At 48.5% G+C, this 18,933-nt stretch overlaps 1 protein-coding gene across 4 annotated transcripts in view; it reads left to right on the forward strand.

Moving 5' to 3' along the window:
• BAIAP2 (BAR/IMD domain containing adaptor protein 2) overlaps positions 1-18,933 on the forward strand; it is an 89,708-nt gene that overhangs the window by 60,920 nt on the left and 9,855 nt on the right. For all 4 annotated transcript variants that reach the window (XM_038371623.2, XM_038371624.2, XM_038371621.2 and 1 more), the window contains exons 7-13: positions 6,460-6,612; positions 10,293-10,520; positions 11,485-11,686; positions 13,003-13,204; positions 14,061-14,129; positions 15,372-15,537; positions 18,726-18,760. In XM_038371623.2, coding sequence (XP_038227551.1) covers positions 6,460-6,612; positions 10,293-10,520; positions 11,485-11,686; positions 13,003-13,204; positions 14,061-14,129; positions 15,372-15,537; positions 18,726-18,760 — 1,055 coding nt within the window. The remainder of the gene's footprint in view (positions 1-6,459; positions 6,613-10,292; positions 10,521-11,484; positions 11,687-13,002; positions 13,205-14,060; positions 14,130-15,371; positions 15,538-18,725; positions 18,761-18,933) is intronic.

Raw genomic sequence — 18,933 nt, forward strand, 5'->3', positions numbered from 1 at the left:
TTTTGCCTGCACTGACTATAAATCAGTCTCTGCTTGGAATTAGTATTTGTCTCAAGTTTCAGAGTAGCAGCCGTGTTAGTCTGTATTCGCAAATAGAAAAGGAGTACCCGTGGCACCTTAGAGACTAACAAATTTATTAGAGCATAAGCTTTCGTGAGCTACAGCTCACTTCATCGGATGCATTTGGTGGAAAAAGCTCACGAAAGCTTATGCTCTAATAAATTTGTTAGTCTCTAAGGTGCCACGGGTACTCCTTTTCTATTTGTCTCAAGGATTTTTTTTTTTTTTTTTTTTTTGGATCCTTGTTAACATTCTTGTATTTTTTTTTTTTTATATATACCTCTAGCCTTAATTTTGTTAACTTTTGTGCCAGCATCTGGGATGAATTTATTGGTCTAAAATCCGAAAGTACTTTACAATCTCCAGTTGTCTTGTTAGTGATCATGGTAGCCTCCAGCGTGCACGTCTGTGTGTTTTCTTCCTCTGTTGCATAATCTCCCACCAGAATATGTGTCCTTATTCCTCCTAGTTATGAGCTGCTTACAGGAGGGGAAAACCTGGTCAGTCCACTCAAAGCCCTATACAAGAGTTAGTTGTTTGTTGTTATAAATATTCAGTAAGCTTTACTGAGGGTACTTATCTAGATTTGCTAAATAGACCTTGCTTATGTTACTAAACTATGTTTCTAGCAGAATCTCTTACAGGTGTCACCTTGTAACAGATTCCAGCAGCCCAAGAGTTAAAGCTGTAGGCTGGAAGAATGGCTGCTGTTCCCGGAATGATTCATGTGGGCAGTGCCCCCTTTTTAGGGCAGCCTTCTGTGCTTTCTACATAGATGACGGCTTTCACCTTGCTGGCTTGGCTGTGAGTGCCTCCCCCCCACCTGGAGAACAATGGAGGCAGTTTGCAGTGCTTTACGAGCTCTCTCCACTTAGGCAGACTCTTCTCGCTTGGGATTAGTCACCAATTTCCAGGGATAATACTGTGTCTTGCAAGGCTGTCCAGTTTTTGTGACTTGCAAGATTTTACTCTTCCTTACTTCAGAGATTCATCCCCTCCCTCCCTCACCCTGAGAGCAAAGCTGCAGCTTCCTTCAACACAAGTTCTGGTCTCCGTGACTCCAGGCCTTAAGTGAAAGCTATTTTAAAACACAATTCCTCTCCCATCTAATATTCTTGGCTCCCTTGGTGCAGCGATGAAGTGCTGACATTGCTAATTAGGTCATCTTTGTTCCTGGTGCATATTATAGCTGGTGCCTATACCCGAGTGAGGGGAAAGTTATTTGAAGGCTCTCCATCAACCTAGAAACCCAGAAACACTTTCCAAAGTTGTAAGTCAGTTTTCTTTTTTCAGAGGTGGAGGAACATGACTCTATTACAGAGGGCTTCTGTGCCCCTTCTCTCCATAAATTCCTCCCCTGATGCCCAGTCAGCCCCTGCAGGGTTTGGGAGGCACGGCAGTAATTCACAAAAACTTGAGATTGTGTCTTGCATGTTCCCTCTGGGCCCATTCACAGCGAGAACAATCTTCTGGCATGAGCCCCATGAAACCCCTCCTGCACTAAGCCAATACAATCGTAAGACGCTTCTCCTTCTTAAGCGATCTAGAGTGTCCCCCCGCTGCTGCCTGTTCCTATCCGTGCACTGTTTCGTGGGAACACGTGGTGGGCCCTGTGTTTCTGTGGTCACTGCTGAGCACATGCTAACCCCTAGAGTGTTTGTTTGTGTTAATGCAGATTGTTACACTGCTGCCCCAGCATAGCCCCACCTTCCTTTACCCACCCATCTGATGCTGACAGTCTTTTCCGATCAATTGGAGCCTACCTGCTGCATTCTGCAAACACACTGAATGTACTTGTTCCATAGTGTGCAGAGAGTACTGTTACATCACTTACTGGGGTTTACGTTGGTTTCAGAACACACAAGCTGGCACCCAGTAGTGGGGAAGACTGGAAATTGTTTTTGAAGTGGTTTTTTTTTTAATAAATGCAGTTTCTAGGTGCAGAACAGAGGGGTTTTTTTCTTCCTTTTCACTGCTGTCTGCTTTGTGCCTATGGGGGAGATCCAGGAGCAAACTAGCCAGAAGACTCTCCTGTGTGCAAAAAGCAGACGTTCCCCAAGGGTGTGGTCTTGAGGAGGAGGCATGATCCAAACACAGGACTGAGAGCCAGGAATTTCCTAATGCTAATCCCAGCTCTGACATGAGCTTGCTCTGTGGCTTTGGGCAAATCACTTCATCTTGCTGTCTGTTTTTATTTTCCTTGAGTTTCATCCCATATTTGTTCAGAGGGCTGATACCTACGTGCTCTGAAGATATAACTGCCATGACTTGCTCCATATTAAGTGAGAAAGAGGCAGAAAATGGTGGGATTTTGGAAAAATTCCATATTTGGTTCTCTTCCAGTGAAACTTTTAGTTAGTCTACAAACAGCATTTAATTTGAGCTGGACTGTAAAGCTGGTCATGACAAGTCTGAGATTGCCTTGCAGGGAAGGTAGAAATGGAGCTGTCAGGGTTCCCTCCCCACTCTGAACTCTAGGGTACAGATGTGGGGACCCGCATGAAAGACTCCCTAAGATTATTTCTACCAGCTTAAGTTAAAACTTCCCCAAGGCACAAATTCTTTGCCGTTGAAGGGTACGCTGCCACCATCAAGTGATTTAACAAAGAATCAGGGAAAGGACCACTTGGAGTTCCTATTCCCCCAAGCCCTTACACCCCCTTTCCTGGGGAGGCTTGAGAATAATATCCTAACCAGTTGGTTACAAAGTGATCACAGACCGAAACTCCTGGGTCTTAGGACAATAGAGAAATCAGTCAGGTTCTTAAAAGGATTTTTTTTTTTTTTTAAAAAGGTAAAAATCACCTCTGTAAAATCAGATGGAAAATAACTTTACAGCGTAACAAAAGATTCAAAAATACAGCAGAACTTCCTCTAGGCTTAGTTTCAAAGTTACAAAAACAGGAATAAACCTCCCTCCAGCAAAGGAAAAATTCACAAGCAAAAATATAATCTATTAATATAATCAAAAGATAATCTAACACGCCTTGCCTGGCTTTTACTTACAATTTTTGTAATATAAGAGACTTTTAGGATGGTTTATAGAAGGAGTTGTCTGACCTGATGCTTCTCTGCTTCCCAAGAGAACACACACAACAAAGCCTTTTCCCCCACCCCCAAGATTTGAAAGCATCTTCTTTCCCCATTGGTCCTTTTGGTCAGGTGTCAACCAGGTTATTTGAGCTTCTTAACCCCTTACAGGTAAGGAGGAATTCTAGGCTACCCTTAGCTGTATGGTTATGACAGGAGCATATTTAGGATTGGGTTAAAATGGAACCCTCCCTATATATGGAGCATTAGCGCACAAAACTGATGAGGGGTATGGAATGATTTCCATATGAGGAGAGATTAATAAGACGGGGACTTCAGCTTGGAAAAGACAACTGAGGGAGGATATGACATAGGTCTATAAAATCATGACTGGTCTGGAGAAAGTAAATAAGGAAGTGTTTACTCTTCCTCATAACACAAGAACTAGGGGTCTCCAAAGGAAATTAATAGGCAGCAGGTTTAAAACAAAAGGAAGTATTTTTTCACACAACGCACAGTCAACCTGTGGAACTCCTTGCCAGAGGATATTGTGAAGGCCAAGACAATAACAGGGTTAAAAAAAGAATTAGGTAAGTTCATGGAGGATAGGTCCATCAATGGTTATAGCCAAGATGCACAGGGATGGTGTCCCTAGCCTCTGTTTGCCAGAAGCTGGGAATGGGCGACAGGGGATGGATCACTTGATGATTCCCTGTTCTGTTCATTCCCTCTGGGGCATGTGGCACGGGGCACTGTCGGAAGACAGAATACTGGGCTAGACAGACCTTTGATCTGACCCAGTGTGCCCATTCTTATGTTGTCAAAGTTACAAGTATACAATGTTATAGCCACGTCAGTCCCAACATAGTGAAGAGACGAGGTGGGGAAGATAATATCACTTCAGTTGGGGGGAGAGACCAGCTTTGGAACTTGCCCAGAGCTCTTCTTCAGGTCTGGGTGTTCACTGGCCACTTCACCTTGAGTGGTTCCTTGCAATGTGTTAACTACTTATGCTAACCAATCTGTTCCATCTTGGATTTAGCTGGGACACCCTGAGGGATTGTGTACACTTAATGCTTCAGTGATGCAGCTGCCCTGCTAACAATACTGATGGGAGAGGTTCTCTCGTTGGCATAAGTATCCACCTCCCCAAGACGTGGTAGCTAGGTCGATGGGAGAATTGTCCCGTTGATCTAGCATTGTCTACACCAGGGATTAGATTATTTTAACTGTATTACTCAGGGGTGTGGATTTTCCTAGTGTAGACCAGGCCTGAGTACCTTTCCCAGACCTGAAGAAGAGCTCTGTGTAAAGCTTGTGTCTCTCACCAGCAGCAGTGGGCCCCAGAAAGGATATTATCTCCCCCACCTTGTCTCTCTAAAGCTACAAGTGTTCTTCAGAGGGGGAGAAGTGTTTCTCTTGGATGTGATTTGAATGATACGAGGCTGGGGATGCATAGACGTGGTGCGATGCTTTGTAGGGCTGATGCTCCAACATGACATGTACAGAAACATTCTGAATGACAAATGAATCCTGAAATGGGGCATTGGCACAAACTGCGTGAGAGGCGAATAGCAGGTTCATAAATGTGTCTGTAGTGGCTAAGGAGAAGGCTCAGGGAACTGGTGAAGGAATTCAGAACCTCTCCAGTCTAGCTTGTTTGTTTGAATTCAGCCCGAATTGACAGATGGTCCCACTGCTTGAGGCCCTGTGGGAAGAGAATTTGTGGCCTGAGCCTAGCCTCAAAGTCAGTTACCAGCATCTGTCTCCGAATCCTCCATAACAATTGTTACTAAGAGGCACCCACACTGGGCTTGCTGAAGATGGAAGCCATCAATGGGCATGGCTTGCGCAACTCTTCTCTATCCCGGAGGTCATCCCGCCTGTTTTGATCAGGAAACTTCAGTTGTCATTGCAGGTGGAGAACTTGGTTGCTATTGTCTTGGTGGCTTCTTCCCCCAGCACAAAACCTACCCAGTTAAAGAGGAACAGGTGAAGGTAAAAGTCTGAGCTACATGTGGTGCTGGGCCAGGGTGGACGTGACTGATTATTGTGTCGCTTGCGTGCAGTTCACATGCAGAAGCTACGTACATGAGAGCTAAGTAGCAAAAGCAAATTGGAACGATTGCAGAATATTCTGACCATTTGCTCAAGGTTTGTGTGTGTGTTAGATGCAAATAGAGGAGTGAGTGTTGGCATCTGTCTTTCCATAGGGAATCCTGCACAAGGGCTGCTGACTCAGCTGCCCCACTGCTGATCTTATGAGGCACTGGGCAGTTTCATGTTTGGTGAACTCTTGCTACTAGTCTGTCCAGTGACAGATCAGCTGACCTGGCAGGACACGTTATGAGAGCCGTTCAGGACAGATTATGGAGAGTCAGTGCTTGGACACTGATGGAGAGAAAAGTGACCAGAAATGATTCTGTGCTCATGGGTTTCGTTTAGTGTTTTTTCAATGCATTTTCTAGATATGGCCCCAGAGAAAGGGAGTGTCAGATTCCTGCCTCTGGGGCTGTGGCAAGGGTGAGCACGAGAGGGATTTGGAGAGGGGCAGGTGAGGCATAAGGTGAAGGGAACAGTTCTTATCTTGCTCACCAACCTCTCCCCTGCTCTCTTCAGTAACTTCTTGTGTTGATCACTCTGAGGGGATGTGTGGGTATGTCCATGTGCAAGATAACAATACTGCCCGTGGTTTGCCTGGAAGGAGAGCACTCTCTCAGATGCTGTTGCAAATGGAAGTATCATGATTCGTATCAGCGTAAAGCCAGCAGGGTTTAAGCAGCAGAGCCAGCTTGTACAGTTCGAGAGCACTAGCTCTACCCTGGTGGGGGTGTTTGAGAGGGCAGCTGCAAGGCAGTTCGGCTCTTCCCTCCCACCCACACAACTTTCGAAGCCCGCGTTTCTGAGTCAGTAGCTTTGTGTGGGGGAGTTCGGATGAGTAAAGGATGTTTGGTGAGGGATGTGTGCGCACACACGTGGATGTGCACACATACCCCATGTGCGTGCATCCCCCTCCCCCCAACGTGTGTGTGTGTGTGCATATAAATGTTCTGTGCTTGCAGGCAAATTTTAAATCAAACAAAATGGTAACAGTTGTGTGTGGAATATTTCAGTAATGTTCTCTCTAGTGGGAGAAGTGAAGAGACATGCAGGCTAATGCTGCATTTATTTCTTGGAGCAAATATCCAGGCATTGGCAAGGCACAGGATTTGTACCCAAAAACTTCTGTTTTGTTACGGGTTTGCAGGTGACTTTTTTTTTTTTTCCCCCAAACCTCCATTGAGGTGCAGGTAATCGCACAGTGCTGGGTGTGCAGAGATTAAACACATGCCCCTTCCAATAATCTGTTTGCTTGTCTTCTTTCCCTAGTACATCGACGCTATCGGCAACAAACAAGGTGAGCTAGAAAACCACGTCTGTGATGGCTATAAGACAGCACTCACAGAGGAGAGGAGACGGTTCTGCTTCCTAGTAGAGAAGCAGTGTGCTGTGGCTAAGAACACCATCTCCTACCACACCAAGGTGAGCAACCACAGTGTTAATCAGCCTGTGAAACAGCCTCTGGATAGGAGACCCTCAAAAGAGGTCCAAGTGCTCCCATGAGTGTAGGCAGTGATCACACTAGGACAGTCAGTTGTTTTGGTTGGGTGCTCTCTGATGGCTACTGTTTGACTGGTGCTGGGTTGGAACCGGGGACCTTCAAACAGACCGTGTGAATCTCTACAGCTTGAGCTAATGAGCCAGGCTGTCTAACTGGGCATGGTACCAGACCGGTCCCCTGTGGCTCGGGCAGATAGAGGACAGGGACACACGCTGATCAGGGCACTGCACTCCGGTGGGAGTGTGTTTTCCTGGGCTGCATAAGCCACAACCTCATCTCTGTGAGCTGGTGGTGTTTTACTTTGCAGCCACTCCTTGCAGATTGTGCCCTCGGAGGCGGGTGTCCCGTCGAAAGATTTACGGGATGGCAGGGCACATGCTGTTTATCTGCAGGGCCCTGTGGGTGCTGCTTTTGCTGGGCTATGGAAGGAGGCCCCCACTTCATAGCTCTCCTGGAGAGGCTGCCAAAGACCAGCTCTCACCCAGCCAGAGGAAGCCGATTGATTCACTGTCAGAACGACAGTGACTGGCGAGGGCACAGCAGCAGCACATTATGGCCCAGCTTTCCTCTAAAGGTGCCAGCCCTTTCTCTGGCACCTCTGCCTAGCGCAGCCCAGCTGAGGAAGAACGCACCTCTCCGGTGGTATGCTCCTGTAGTCCTTGAGCTGTCATTAGTCATTGTGGGATGGAGTACAAAGGCTTAAAGATGGGGGTCACATCCCTGTTTGATCAGCTAATGAGTCACAAAACCAGACCAAAACCTGGTGCAGTGACTTTCCTCCTGAAGGGAGGTAAGAAAATTCCTGCTTCTCGTTTGCTCTGTCTCCGAGCAGCAGCGAGCAAGCGGCAGGGAACATGGTGAGCTGTCTCTCTTTGTGAGCCATTGTGATTGCTACCTTACAGCTCATCGTGAACAAAGGAGAGGATTACATAGGAAGGCTGTTGTTCCACGCTCCCACGTGCCCATTTAGCGCTGCCTACGTCTCTTACGAACTGCTCTGCAGGGGGAGGACAGCCCAGAGCACTCCCCTGTCAGCTGGGACCTTGGGACAGAGTTCTCTTGCCCCCTTGTGGTGCTCTGTTCGCTAACTCGGGTTGATACTGCGTATTGGCGAGCATGCTGCTCCCTTAACGCAACAGCCGGCTGCCTGCATGCGCTCACACTTCCACTTATTCCTGTTTTTTCCTACGTCTCACTTCTAAGATCCATCTGTCAAGAGTGAGCTTTGAATAAGGGAGTAACATAAGAGTCCCAGTGAGTCGTCGCTATCCTTACACTAGAATATATGCTGAGTCAAAACCCGACGCATGTTACAATGGGGTGAAGTGGGGGTTGGGGTGGGGGTAACTCTCTCCTGTTCAAAGATGTCAGTTCCAGAGCAGTCTCCAAGAGTCGTAAGTGACCTAGAACATCACTGCAGCCTCACACTTTAAAAATGGCCCGTTTGTGGAACCCAGGCTTCATTGCGGTTTTACACTGTGACTTATCGCAGCAAAGTACGTGGAAGACTTTGTCAGAGGGAATTTTGCAGGTGGGACATCCACAACGCAGGTGGATGGGTGTGTAACATGCAGGCCAATTTCCAAGGCTGGCTAAATTAACAAACAGCCATTTCCACCGAAGGCAGCGCTACTTCTCCCCTGACGTGGTATGGCCTATGACAGTCAAGTTTGCAACAAGGTCACTGTCTCTTTTCTGAAGTCAATTGGCTTTGATGACCTACACAGTGGAAATGAGACTAGGCGTAAATCAATCAGGGCTTTTCCTTAAGCCGATGGAAATGGTTTAGGGACTGACTTAAATTTGCCCAAAGATAATAGTAAAGCTTGAAGCAAACGGGTAAATTTTCACCCTGCAATAATGCTGCTTTATCTGTTAATGGAGAATGAGTTAATTTGCCTTCTGGGAGTGGCAGCTTGTCTGCTTCTGCTTCAAAATCAGTTACAGCTCATTCGTAGTGGTGGTGTATTGTTCTCTGGTGCGTGTCCCTATCAGGGAAGCCATTAGGTGGGTGTGCTCTTGAGAGCTACGTGAGATGTGGCACCTACTCCTTCCGTGTTTGGATGTGGGAGCAATTCCTGTAGTATTGTCTGGGTTTTGCCTCCTTGGGAAGCTAAACTACCAATTCCCCTGGTTCAACAGAAGCTACAGGTGTTAATTTAGGCAAGAAAACCTAGAAACGGAGTTCAGCCCCAGACCTTTGGGCTGGAGCATTGCCGTGGCCTCTGAAGATGGGGGACCCCTATAGCATCTGGCCCCAATGCCTAATCGCAGCCAGCTCAAAACCCTTGAGATTGGAAACTGCCGAGGTTGGACAGCCCTGTCGGGCTAAGTGAGTCTTCTGCCTGCGCGGCCATCCCGTTCCCAGAGAATTCATTGCATGTCTCCCCTCCCTGCGCGCAACAGAAGGCGAACGCTAACGCTGCGTCTGCATCTGTTGTTTTAATATGCCATGGCTGTGGTCAGCGCTGTTCTGCTGGATGCTTCTGTCTATCCCCGGGATTTCATCTCTGCAGTTCGTTTTTTATTGGTGAGGCATGCACGTCTTCCAGCACGGATGCGATGTGCTGCAGGGACTCTCCCCTCTGCCTGCAGTCTGTCTCAGAATAACACTCCTTCATTAGCCAGCCACGGGAATACAGCTACCTGCTGAGCCCCAACCCCCGCTGCTTAGCAATTTCCAGATTTCGGGGTGGGGGGGTACTTCTGAGGATTGAATAGTACAATATTGCCTCTAGCCACCCCCTTCTACAATATGCCCCAAACCTGTCTGCTCTGGCTGGCCCTGGGGGATGGCACAGCCTTGTCAGCATCACAAAGCAGCAAGCTAGTACAGCCAAATATCAGAACAGTAACTTTGGACTTTCCGCTCGCTCACCCAGCGAGAGCAGCGGCGTCCCCCGTGCTTTGTGGTCCTAGGAATAGCAATGGATGCCAAGCGATGAAGGCTGCACTAACACAATTTATGAGCTAGCAAGTCACATACCACACATGTTCTTCCCCAGCAAGGCTGGCTAGGAGCTGTCGCTGGGTGGCTGCTGCTGCATATCGGATAATGAACTGGTGTGGCTTCCAGTGCACGCTTCTCAACTGAGCCTTTGATCAGAATATATTTTAGTGTACAGGAGAGTTCAGATAAACTGAATAGCCCAACTCTTTCCCTTTCTGTTTTGGCTGGTCCATTCTTCAAGCTGCCACGCAGATTGTCTCAAAGTAAGCTAGGGAAATGAAACACCCTTACATTTTTCATGAGACTATACTGGCTCATCTGCCTTTCTACACCCTATATTTATTGTAAGCTGCCGCACTCTGTCCTGTTTATTACACACCTGGGTAGATAAATCTCACTTACTGCTCTCATTAGATGGCAGAGAGGAAATCTGGGCCAGTGGCACTTTGTGTTCCAAGCTGGCTCTGGAGGCATGATCGTCGTGGTCTGCTTTCCATGCCTCCTGGAATCCAGTCTGAGGAACGTGTTCTTGGGGGGCTTGGTTTGAGATGGGAGCTGTACTGTGATCATTCTCTGCCCCTTATCCTGAGAGGTGAGTGGATTTGTCTGCAGGCCTCTTGTATTCTCACTCTTCCCCCTTTGTGATTCTAGGGAAAGGAGATCTTGACACAAAAGCTCCCGATTTGGCAGCAGTCTTGCTCAGACCCCAACAAGATCCCAGACCGGGCTATCCAACTGATGCAGCAGATGTCCACCAGCAGCAATGGCACAATCATCCCCAGTTCCCTGTCTACGTCCAAATCGAACCTAATCATCTCGGACCCTATCCCCGGGGCCAAACCGCTCCCTGTCCCACCAGAGTTGGCGCCCTTCGTGGGGGTAAGTATGCAAGGCATCAATGGTGCTGCCCTTGCTGAGTAACGTTATGGGTGTAGTGAGCCTAGCACAGTCCTGTTAGCTTCCACTAGTCAGGCAAGTCACCTGCCAATAACCTTTAGACCACGTTCAGCGGTGGGGCTTTCAGGGAATCCCCTAGTGTACACTTCTGACGGAGGCCGATGCGGGCCAGTGTGAAATGGACCCATCCTGCTTTATCATGTCCTCGAGGTTTGGGTGACATTCAGTGCCTCCCCGTGAAGACAGCCAGGATTTGCAAAGCTCCAGGGGACAACCGGGACCACAGTTTGAACCCTGTGAGGGGGGCTGCAAAAGATAGAATTACCTGGCCTTGCAGAAAGAGTTAAGTAGGGAACCTCAGAGGTAACTGCATGATCCAGTGAAAACTGCTTATCAATGTAAATCAAAGGATGTTCCACTTGATGCATCCGATGAAGTGAGCTGTAGCTCACGAAAGCTTATGCTCTAATAAATTTGTGTCTCTAAGGTGCCACAAGTACTGCTTTTCTTTTTGCGAATACAGACTAACACGGCTGCTACTCTGAAACCACTTGATGTAATCAGTCTTTGGGACTTGCTGCTGGAGGGGATTGAACTGAAATCCTCTGGGTGGGCTTAGAAATGGGCTGTCTGAATGCTAGTATGTCTCACTTCACATCCTGTTGAGAGAATTATTTATATCTCAGCCTGCTTGGCCCACACTGATCACGGCAGAAGTCGGGAAGGGATCTGATCCCTCATGCCACCCTGGATGGCTTTACCTCTCCTCCTGAAGCATTAAGATCAGGCCATGACTGGAGACAGGATACCAGATGTAATAGATGGAGGCCTGATCCTGTATGGCAAACCGTATTCTCCTAAAGTGTGTGGGTCCCTTACAGAAATGTGATGTCTTTGACTCGACATCCCTGATGCCGAAATCTCCCATTGCCCTTTCTTCCTTCAGCGCATGTCCGCACAAGAGACCATTCCCGTGATGAATGGCGTCTCGGGCCCTGAGAGCGAGGACTACAGCCGCTGGTCCGAGATGAAGCCAGCCCAGCCGAAATCCCTATCTCCTCCCCAGCATCAGAAGCAACTGAGTGACTCGTACTCCAACACGCTTCCTGTGCGCAAGAGTGTCGCACCGAAAAGCAGTTACGCAACCAGTAAGGATTTAGCCTCATAGCCGCTTCTCCCAGGGGGTTATGGGTCAGCTGCTGACCGGAGCTAGGAGTAGCAGCAATTAAGGGTCTCTGCACCTTAATGCAGTGGGAGGAGGCAAGGTGGGTTTAGGTGGAACAAAAGGCTAAGTGGGGACAATGGCTTCCTCAGTTAGTGACCGTGAAGTGTCACATGGTGACTGTAACAGCATGGTTGACTTCCTTAGTAACTATGCAATAATGCATGGCCTCTCCCAACAATCATGTGAGGTAGTGTCTCCGTTTTCATGCATCTTTGGGCAAAGGATTAGAAAATAAAGGGGGTAGATTTGGGTTGTGGGTTCCTTTTGGAAGGAAAAACTTTCAGCCCTATGGCGGCATTCCTGATGAGAAAATCTGAAGGAATCTGGGAGTGGGAGGAGGGATTGCTCTTCAAGGCTGCAGCCATCTCTTTAGGGTGTGTTTGTACAACATTGGCACAATGGGGCCCTGACCTTGATTGGGCCGCTAGGCACCACATCATGATGATGATGATTGTCTCTTTGCATAATGGGATAGGGTCACTGGATTAGGCCAAAGATAGTGGGACCTTGCCTGCTGAATCTTGATTCTGAATCTTTATGCTGTAGCTCCACGAAAGCTTATGCTCAAATAAATTCATTGGTCTCTAAGGTGCCACAAGTCCTCCCTTTCTTTATTCCTCTTATGCATCTGCATATGACTGCAGCCATATCTCAATGCAAAGAGACAGTACCTCACACCTGCTTTAGTTCACTTATCTGCTTCTCTGTGGGCATGTTTCCAGGAGGGTCACGCAACTCTTTCCTCTGGGTTTTTCCCTTTGTTAATGTTAACATCTCAGAGCAAAATGTCTGGAATAACAAATGAAACCTGGGTGTAAACTATTACAAATAGACCTATTTGCATAATAATCCAAGTAATATCTTAGCATAGAAATGCATCCATTGCATCGAAGGTGTGAAATGAGGAACCTCAAATGGGGGGTAGTCATTAAGTTAATGTTCTGACCGTTTGCCTAAATGCTCTCCATTGGGGGGAGAGTCGGAGGAACTGCACAAATCAGACTGGGTCCGCTGAGTACGTTCACTTAAGGTCTTTATAACAGACAGCTTAAAAAAAAGAATAGCCAAGAATTTGGGGGGATCTGAGCTGTACTGTTTAAAAGGGGGTTCGTTTTCCTTAATGGCAATGCTGGATGACCCCTGGGTAGATTAATGACTCTAAATGCCACAGTAGAAACTGCCTACGACCTGGTCAGCCACATGGTCTGAGCTCTTGGGGCTTTCTTTGTGTCTCGCCAGCTGAAAACAAGACCTTGCCACGCTCCAGTTCCATGGCTGCTGGGCTCGAGAGGAATGGCAGGACAAGAGTACAAGCCATTTTCTCTCATGCTGCTGGTGATAACACCACCCTCCTGAGCTTCAAGGATGGAGACCTCATCACGCTCCTGGTGCCAGAGGCCCGAGATGGATGGCACTACGGGGAGAGTGAGAAAACAAAAATGTGAGTGTCTGTGAACTCCCTAGAACTACAGATGCCATCAGCACCTAGCTCTTAAAATTAGAGTGGCTGGTGCACTGAAATTGCTTAGCTGCCAGCCAGTTTTTCCTGGCATCCCATCATGCCACTTGGTTACTCTGGGAGGTTGATGATTCCGAGCAAGACGAAATACCAGCTTTGCTGGCTGGTGTTTGGCAAAGCACCAACCTGAGGAGCAAGGTCAGGCTTTTGAGTGCTGGGATAACTGGGCTTCTTGTCTTGACTCTGGATTCCAATTTCACTACAGTGTCACACATGGGGGGGCTTAGCGTGGGGCCATTGCTACTGGCAGAATCATGGATTACTTGTGCAGCACTATCCGTAACACCAGCAACCTTAAATAACCTCCTTCCAGCGCCACAGAGCCTCCCAATAAAGCAAACGCTCCAGATGGTCTTGGCAGGGATCTGACCTGGCTGGGACTGCTGCTGGGGCCAGCAGCCTGCTCCTAATGGCTCAGAAATGAGAAGCAATTTTAGTCCAGCATACAAAACCTGGAATCTTACATTTTTAAAAAAAAACTCAATCCTGTTGCCTGCAAAAGTCCTCCCACATTTACACCGGGGGCGGAAAGGAGGGAGAATCTGAGAGGGGGTGTTCTAAGCAGGGAATGGGCTTATTGAATAGTATGCCTAAGATCCAGAGTTTTTACCACTTGACCTATTGGTTTGCACCCCTAGAAAGCCATGATCCAAATGATGGTCTCCTCTGTCACAGTATAGTGTGGCGTGTAGCCGGAGAGTAATGTTCATAGATTCCTCCCTCCACATCTCCACATGAGAGGCTAGGTTTGACTCTGTCTTGTGGCTTTGCCTTACAGGAGAGGCTGGTTCCCTTTCTCCTACACACGGGTTCTTGACAGCGATGGAAGTGACAGGTTACATATGAGGTAAAAACACCCCTTTAAAAAACTTGCTGTCCCAGCTGCTGGTGCTGCATGGTACCTGGTGACGTTCCTTTGCATCTGGGGAAAAGCTCCCAGCGCTGACCAGCATGCGTACGGGGCCCAAGGCAGTGATGAACTGTGCTTTTCTCAGCTGTCGAGCCAGTCTTGTTATAGAAAGGTTGTGAGATTTTCAGATGTCTGTAGTTGAGGAACCCAGAGAAATGCACAGGGAAGTGAGACTCCTCACATGCATTGCATGAAACCTGGTCGTATGACGCCAGAACAACCAAGGAAAAGGCTCTGGATGTCCTAGGAGGCACCGGGGATGGGGGGGGGGGCTGTCTCTCCCTTAGGGGAATTGGGAGGCTTTCAGGTGATTGGCATAAAAGGGGCTTATGAGTTGGGTTCCATTATAGTGGTGCAGGGAGCTAAGGGGCAAATATAGACCAGGCGGGCTGAGCCAAAACACGTGGCATCTTCCTCTGCCGGCTGTCCGACATAAGGGGAGTCTTTCCTGTGTTGTGCATTGCAACCTGAGTGAAACGGGGAGATTTATTTTCCACTGGGCAGCAGGGTGGCGGTCAGGGCTTAATACCGGCTATGTGGGGAAATACAAAAGTCTTCATGAAATTCTCTCCAAGCGGGTCTCCATGTCCCAGTGGGGTTTAGCTCTGGATTCGGAGTGGTATTGGTGGTGTCGGCTGCATTAGAGATGCCTTTTAAATGGATTACAGTGTGGGAGGTTGTGATTTCCCTGCCCATTGCTGCTAAACGGAAGGGGAGCCCTGATGCAGGGAAGGCTGAGAACCACTGGATTAGTGTTATCTGCTGGAGAAGTGACTGACTGTAGAGGAGAAAGCAGCTCTCCCAGAAGAGCTTGGTGTACCCTCCAAAGCTTGTCTCTCTCTCACCAACGGAAGTGGGTTTAATAAAAGAGATTATCTCCCCTACCGTGTCTCTCTCATGCCCTGGGACCAACACGGCTACAGCAGCCCTGCATGTCTGCACAGAACTTGGTCACAATTGTGAATGATAAATAATTGCCACTGGTTAATGAGCGTCTAGGATAAAATGTGCCCCATGATTTTGCTGTGCTCCCAGCTTGAGGCCCCTTGTGACACCTGGGCTGCTGCGCTAGATACATGGCTAGCACCAGCGCCGCTGAGCAGGGTCCCGGGGGAGCCCAGCAATGGCAGGGCAAGCATGTGTGGGTGGCGGGTGATGGATTATTTTCCTGTTTTGTAGCTTGCAACAGGGGAAAAGCAGTAGCACAGGCAACCTGCTGGATAAGGATGACATTGCCATCCCGCCACCAGACTACGCCGTGTCCTCATCACGGGTCTTCCCACCACAACCCATTGGCGCTTTCAAACAGAGACCATACAGCGTGGCGGTGCCTGCCTTCTCCCAGGTGAGGTGCTGGGAGCCCAGGGGGATTGGTAGCCCGTGGCTGCCAGAGCACATGCACGTTTATCACTTGGCCATTGCTGGCAGCTGGAGAGCAGCTCGCTCCAGGGGGAGAGCTGCATGGACAGCAGGCATTCTGGAGTGGGGCGGGGCGGGGCAGGGCGGGAGGAGAGTTAAACTGAACAGCCCTTGAGTGCAGTGAGAAATGGCTTTAACAGCAGCAGTGTGACTTGTGGAGGTAGGGGGCGAAGCTGTCAGGTTAGCGCGTGTTGCTGTAGATCAGTCGTTTCTTTCCCTTGGGGATGTGGGAGTTGTGTATAATGGTTTCCGTTCACAATAGACACCCTTGGGTGCTTTTGAAAATTTCACCCAAGTCCCATTTTCATACATGACTTGGGAGCCTAAATACTACTGAGTTTTGATGAGCCTTTGGCTCCCATGGGCCAGATTTTTAAAGGTATTTAGGTGCTGAACTTCTATTGAAATAATGGGAGTTAGGCACCTAAATACCATTAAAAATCTGGCCCCAAGTCACTTTTCAAAATGGGGCCTAGGCTCCTAACTAATTTAGGCCCTCTTGGACATTGTTGTTTTTCTGGTCTTAACTAAATAAGGGGCATGGTTGCATTTGGGGAAAACGCTTGGGGAAGGGTTTAAAAAAACAAACCCCAAAAGCATCAACACAGCCTCTCTCCTACTCCCATCTTGGGCAGCTTCAGGCTGTTGAATCCCCATTTAATGTAGCAAATCAGACAATGATTTCCAGACGCCTTCCTGCAGCCGCTGTGGGTCACTGTATTAAACCAGGACAGTGTTCCTGCATGCCTTTAGCTCTGCTCTAGGTATGGGCATCTGCCTCAACCTGTTGGCACAACTGAACAGCCAATGAGAGCGAGCCAACAAAGGATGGGCATGTGGAATGCCGGTCAGCTGGGAAGAGCTTGTGGGAATGCACTAAACCAGGGAACGTAGGGAGTGCACCCCCAAGGAGACAACCCGTGCCAGTATTCTCCCCATACTGAACAGAGTGGCCTTCCCTGGGTTCTGTAATGTGCAGCAGTGAGTGGGATGAGAGTTTTACTTACTGGTGTCTGTGGCCCTCGTACTGGTGGGAGCCCTGGCTGTTGCACCGTGAAGAGTAGTTTTTATAGTGGAGGTAAATGTGCTGAATTCTGGGAGGGTTTTAATTTTATTTTAAATGTTTTACTTTGATGTTGGCCTATTGCAAGTGAATGAGGGTTACTCTCCAACAGGCCTGTGTTCATTATTTATAGGACTACCTTATGCCCTATGGTTGTGCAATTAAAGAATACTCCCGTGGCCTGTGCCAACTGCCATCTGCTCACTACAAGCCTTACACTAGGTCAACTGTAAGTTCAAACGAAAGCGATGTTTCCATTGGGGTTTACCAACCTTGGCTGTTTTTGCCAGATGATTCTTCGTAGCTTACTCAGGGCTCCATGATCTTTCTCCCTCCAGTCCCTCTCTGAGGGGAACTAAAAAACTCTCCCTTCAAAACTTACAATGGGAGAGGAAAGCCAAAGTGACTGGAGAAGATGAGCCAATTGGCTGACTTGGAGAAGATGGGTGAGATGCACAGAATGGCACAAAATGGCAGCATAAACTCCCAATTGACAACACTCGCTGCTTCCATGAGAGCCTCCCACCAGAAATGAGTTCTTCACGAGTCATATCCATAGATTTTTTTTTTTTGAGGTGAAGAAAACCCCTGGGGCTCCAGCCCAGCCCCACCCAAGACCAGCAATTACATTAGCAAGGGGTTCTGACAAGAGCTTTAAAGAACTCCTGAGATGAATAAGTTGATCCTTTGTCCTTGCTGGACAGAGCAGTATGAGACCACGTAGGGTTGTGAGGCGGGAAATTCTGGGCGGGGAGTTGGGGTTGGTATTGGTAGACAAGAGGTAACAGAATGGCCGCCTCAGGCCAGGGACGCGGAGCAGGGTTTTGACTTGAAGAAAACCAAGCTCTCCGTTCAGAACCACCCTTCCCCAGCTTCCTGGGCCATGTCTGAATTACCGTGGGTCCTGAGCACTGATGTGCCCAGCAGGCCCTGCAAACCGATTAAAAAATAATCATTCTGTTACTTGGCTGGAACGGATGAGAAGCAAGCGTTGACGTTCAATAGATCTGAGACTGGCTCCAGCATGGGCCACGCAGCGCCAGCTGCCACAGCCAGACTGCAAGTCCCAGGATAGGCTGAGGTTCCCAAGTCTGAAATCTGCCCCTTCTTGAGGCAGTGAGCAGGGGACTGGCATGTTTGCTCCTGGGCCACTCCAAAAGGAGCTTGTGAAAGGCTATGCCCAAGCTGGGAAACAGAGCCCTACTTCTGTGCCTGCAGCTGAAGCAGAGTGGGGGAACAGTCTCACATCTTGCTAGTTGGAGCCAGATGAGCTGAACGAGGAACTGGCTCTTTGCAGGGGTGTTTGGCGAGGAGAGAGATTTGTATCAAAAATCTGTTCCTGGACTTGCCAGAGCCTGCTTCTCAGATCCCAGGGACCTGGGTAGCAGGTGCAGGACTCATTGGTCTTGACTCATTGCTCACCAAGAAGAAAGCTACTGCAGTCTCCTCTGCCAGCCCCCCTTCTCCCTCTGCACGGATCCTGGCACGGGGGTGGAATGGCCAGGGTGCCCTGCATTAGTGTCACATCCATCTGTTCCACAGAAGGCTGTAGGCAGCCACTTTCTGTCCTCCCCGGCCACCCACAGCATAATGCTATTCAGTACCAGTCCACGCAGCCGACAGCGCTGCAATTTCTGGTGGGATTCGGTTACGAGAGAAACACATTTTTCACAGACCATTTCACCAGTGTATGCCTAACTTCTTCTTGTCGCTTTCAAAATGTGTGTGAAGCTCCTTGGTAGTTACAGGATCTCTGCAGCAAGGTGGAGCTGGACAGCAAGAGCTAGATTCCCTTTCCCTTTGCTGTAACTCGCCTTGTTGTGTAAAGTTACACGCTCTGCAGAGAAGAGTCACTTCACTCCATGCTGCATTAAACCTCATTTAAATCACCTTCATCACTATCCACTTTCTAATACCCAGATGCTTTGGCTCTTAGCCTGAAAGCCATCGGGGCCCAGTGCATTTGCTTCTGTTCTTGTGTCCTTCCAGTGCCATCTAATGGCAAATGTCTCTCTGCCGTCTCATGGTTGGTTTCTCTTTTTCTCCCTTAGGGTCTTGAGGACTATGGGACGAGAGCTGGAAGCAGGTAAGCCTCTCTATTTCACATTGTGTTCAATAAAGTGAATCATCATGTTCAGAGCGCTGGATACAATAAACAACGCTGCAGTATCCCTTGGCAGGATGCATTCTGGGCTCTCAGGCTGTGCAAGTAGGTGATGCTAGATGTGGCAGTTTAGAAGTATACAGAGTTAATGATGG

The sequence above is a fragment of the Dermochelys coriacea genome, chromosome 14 (assembly GCF_009764565.3).
Source record: "Dermochelys coriacea isolate rDerCor1 chromosome 14, rDerCor1.pri.v4, whole genome shotgun sequence".
In the NCBI taxonomy this organism is placed as follows: Eukaryota; Metazoa; Chordata; order Testudines; family Dermochelyidae; genus Dermochelys; species Dermochelys coriacea.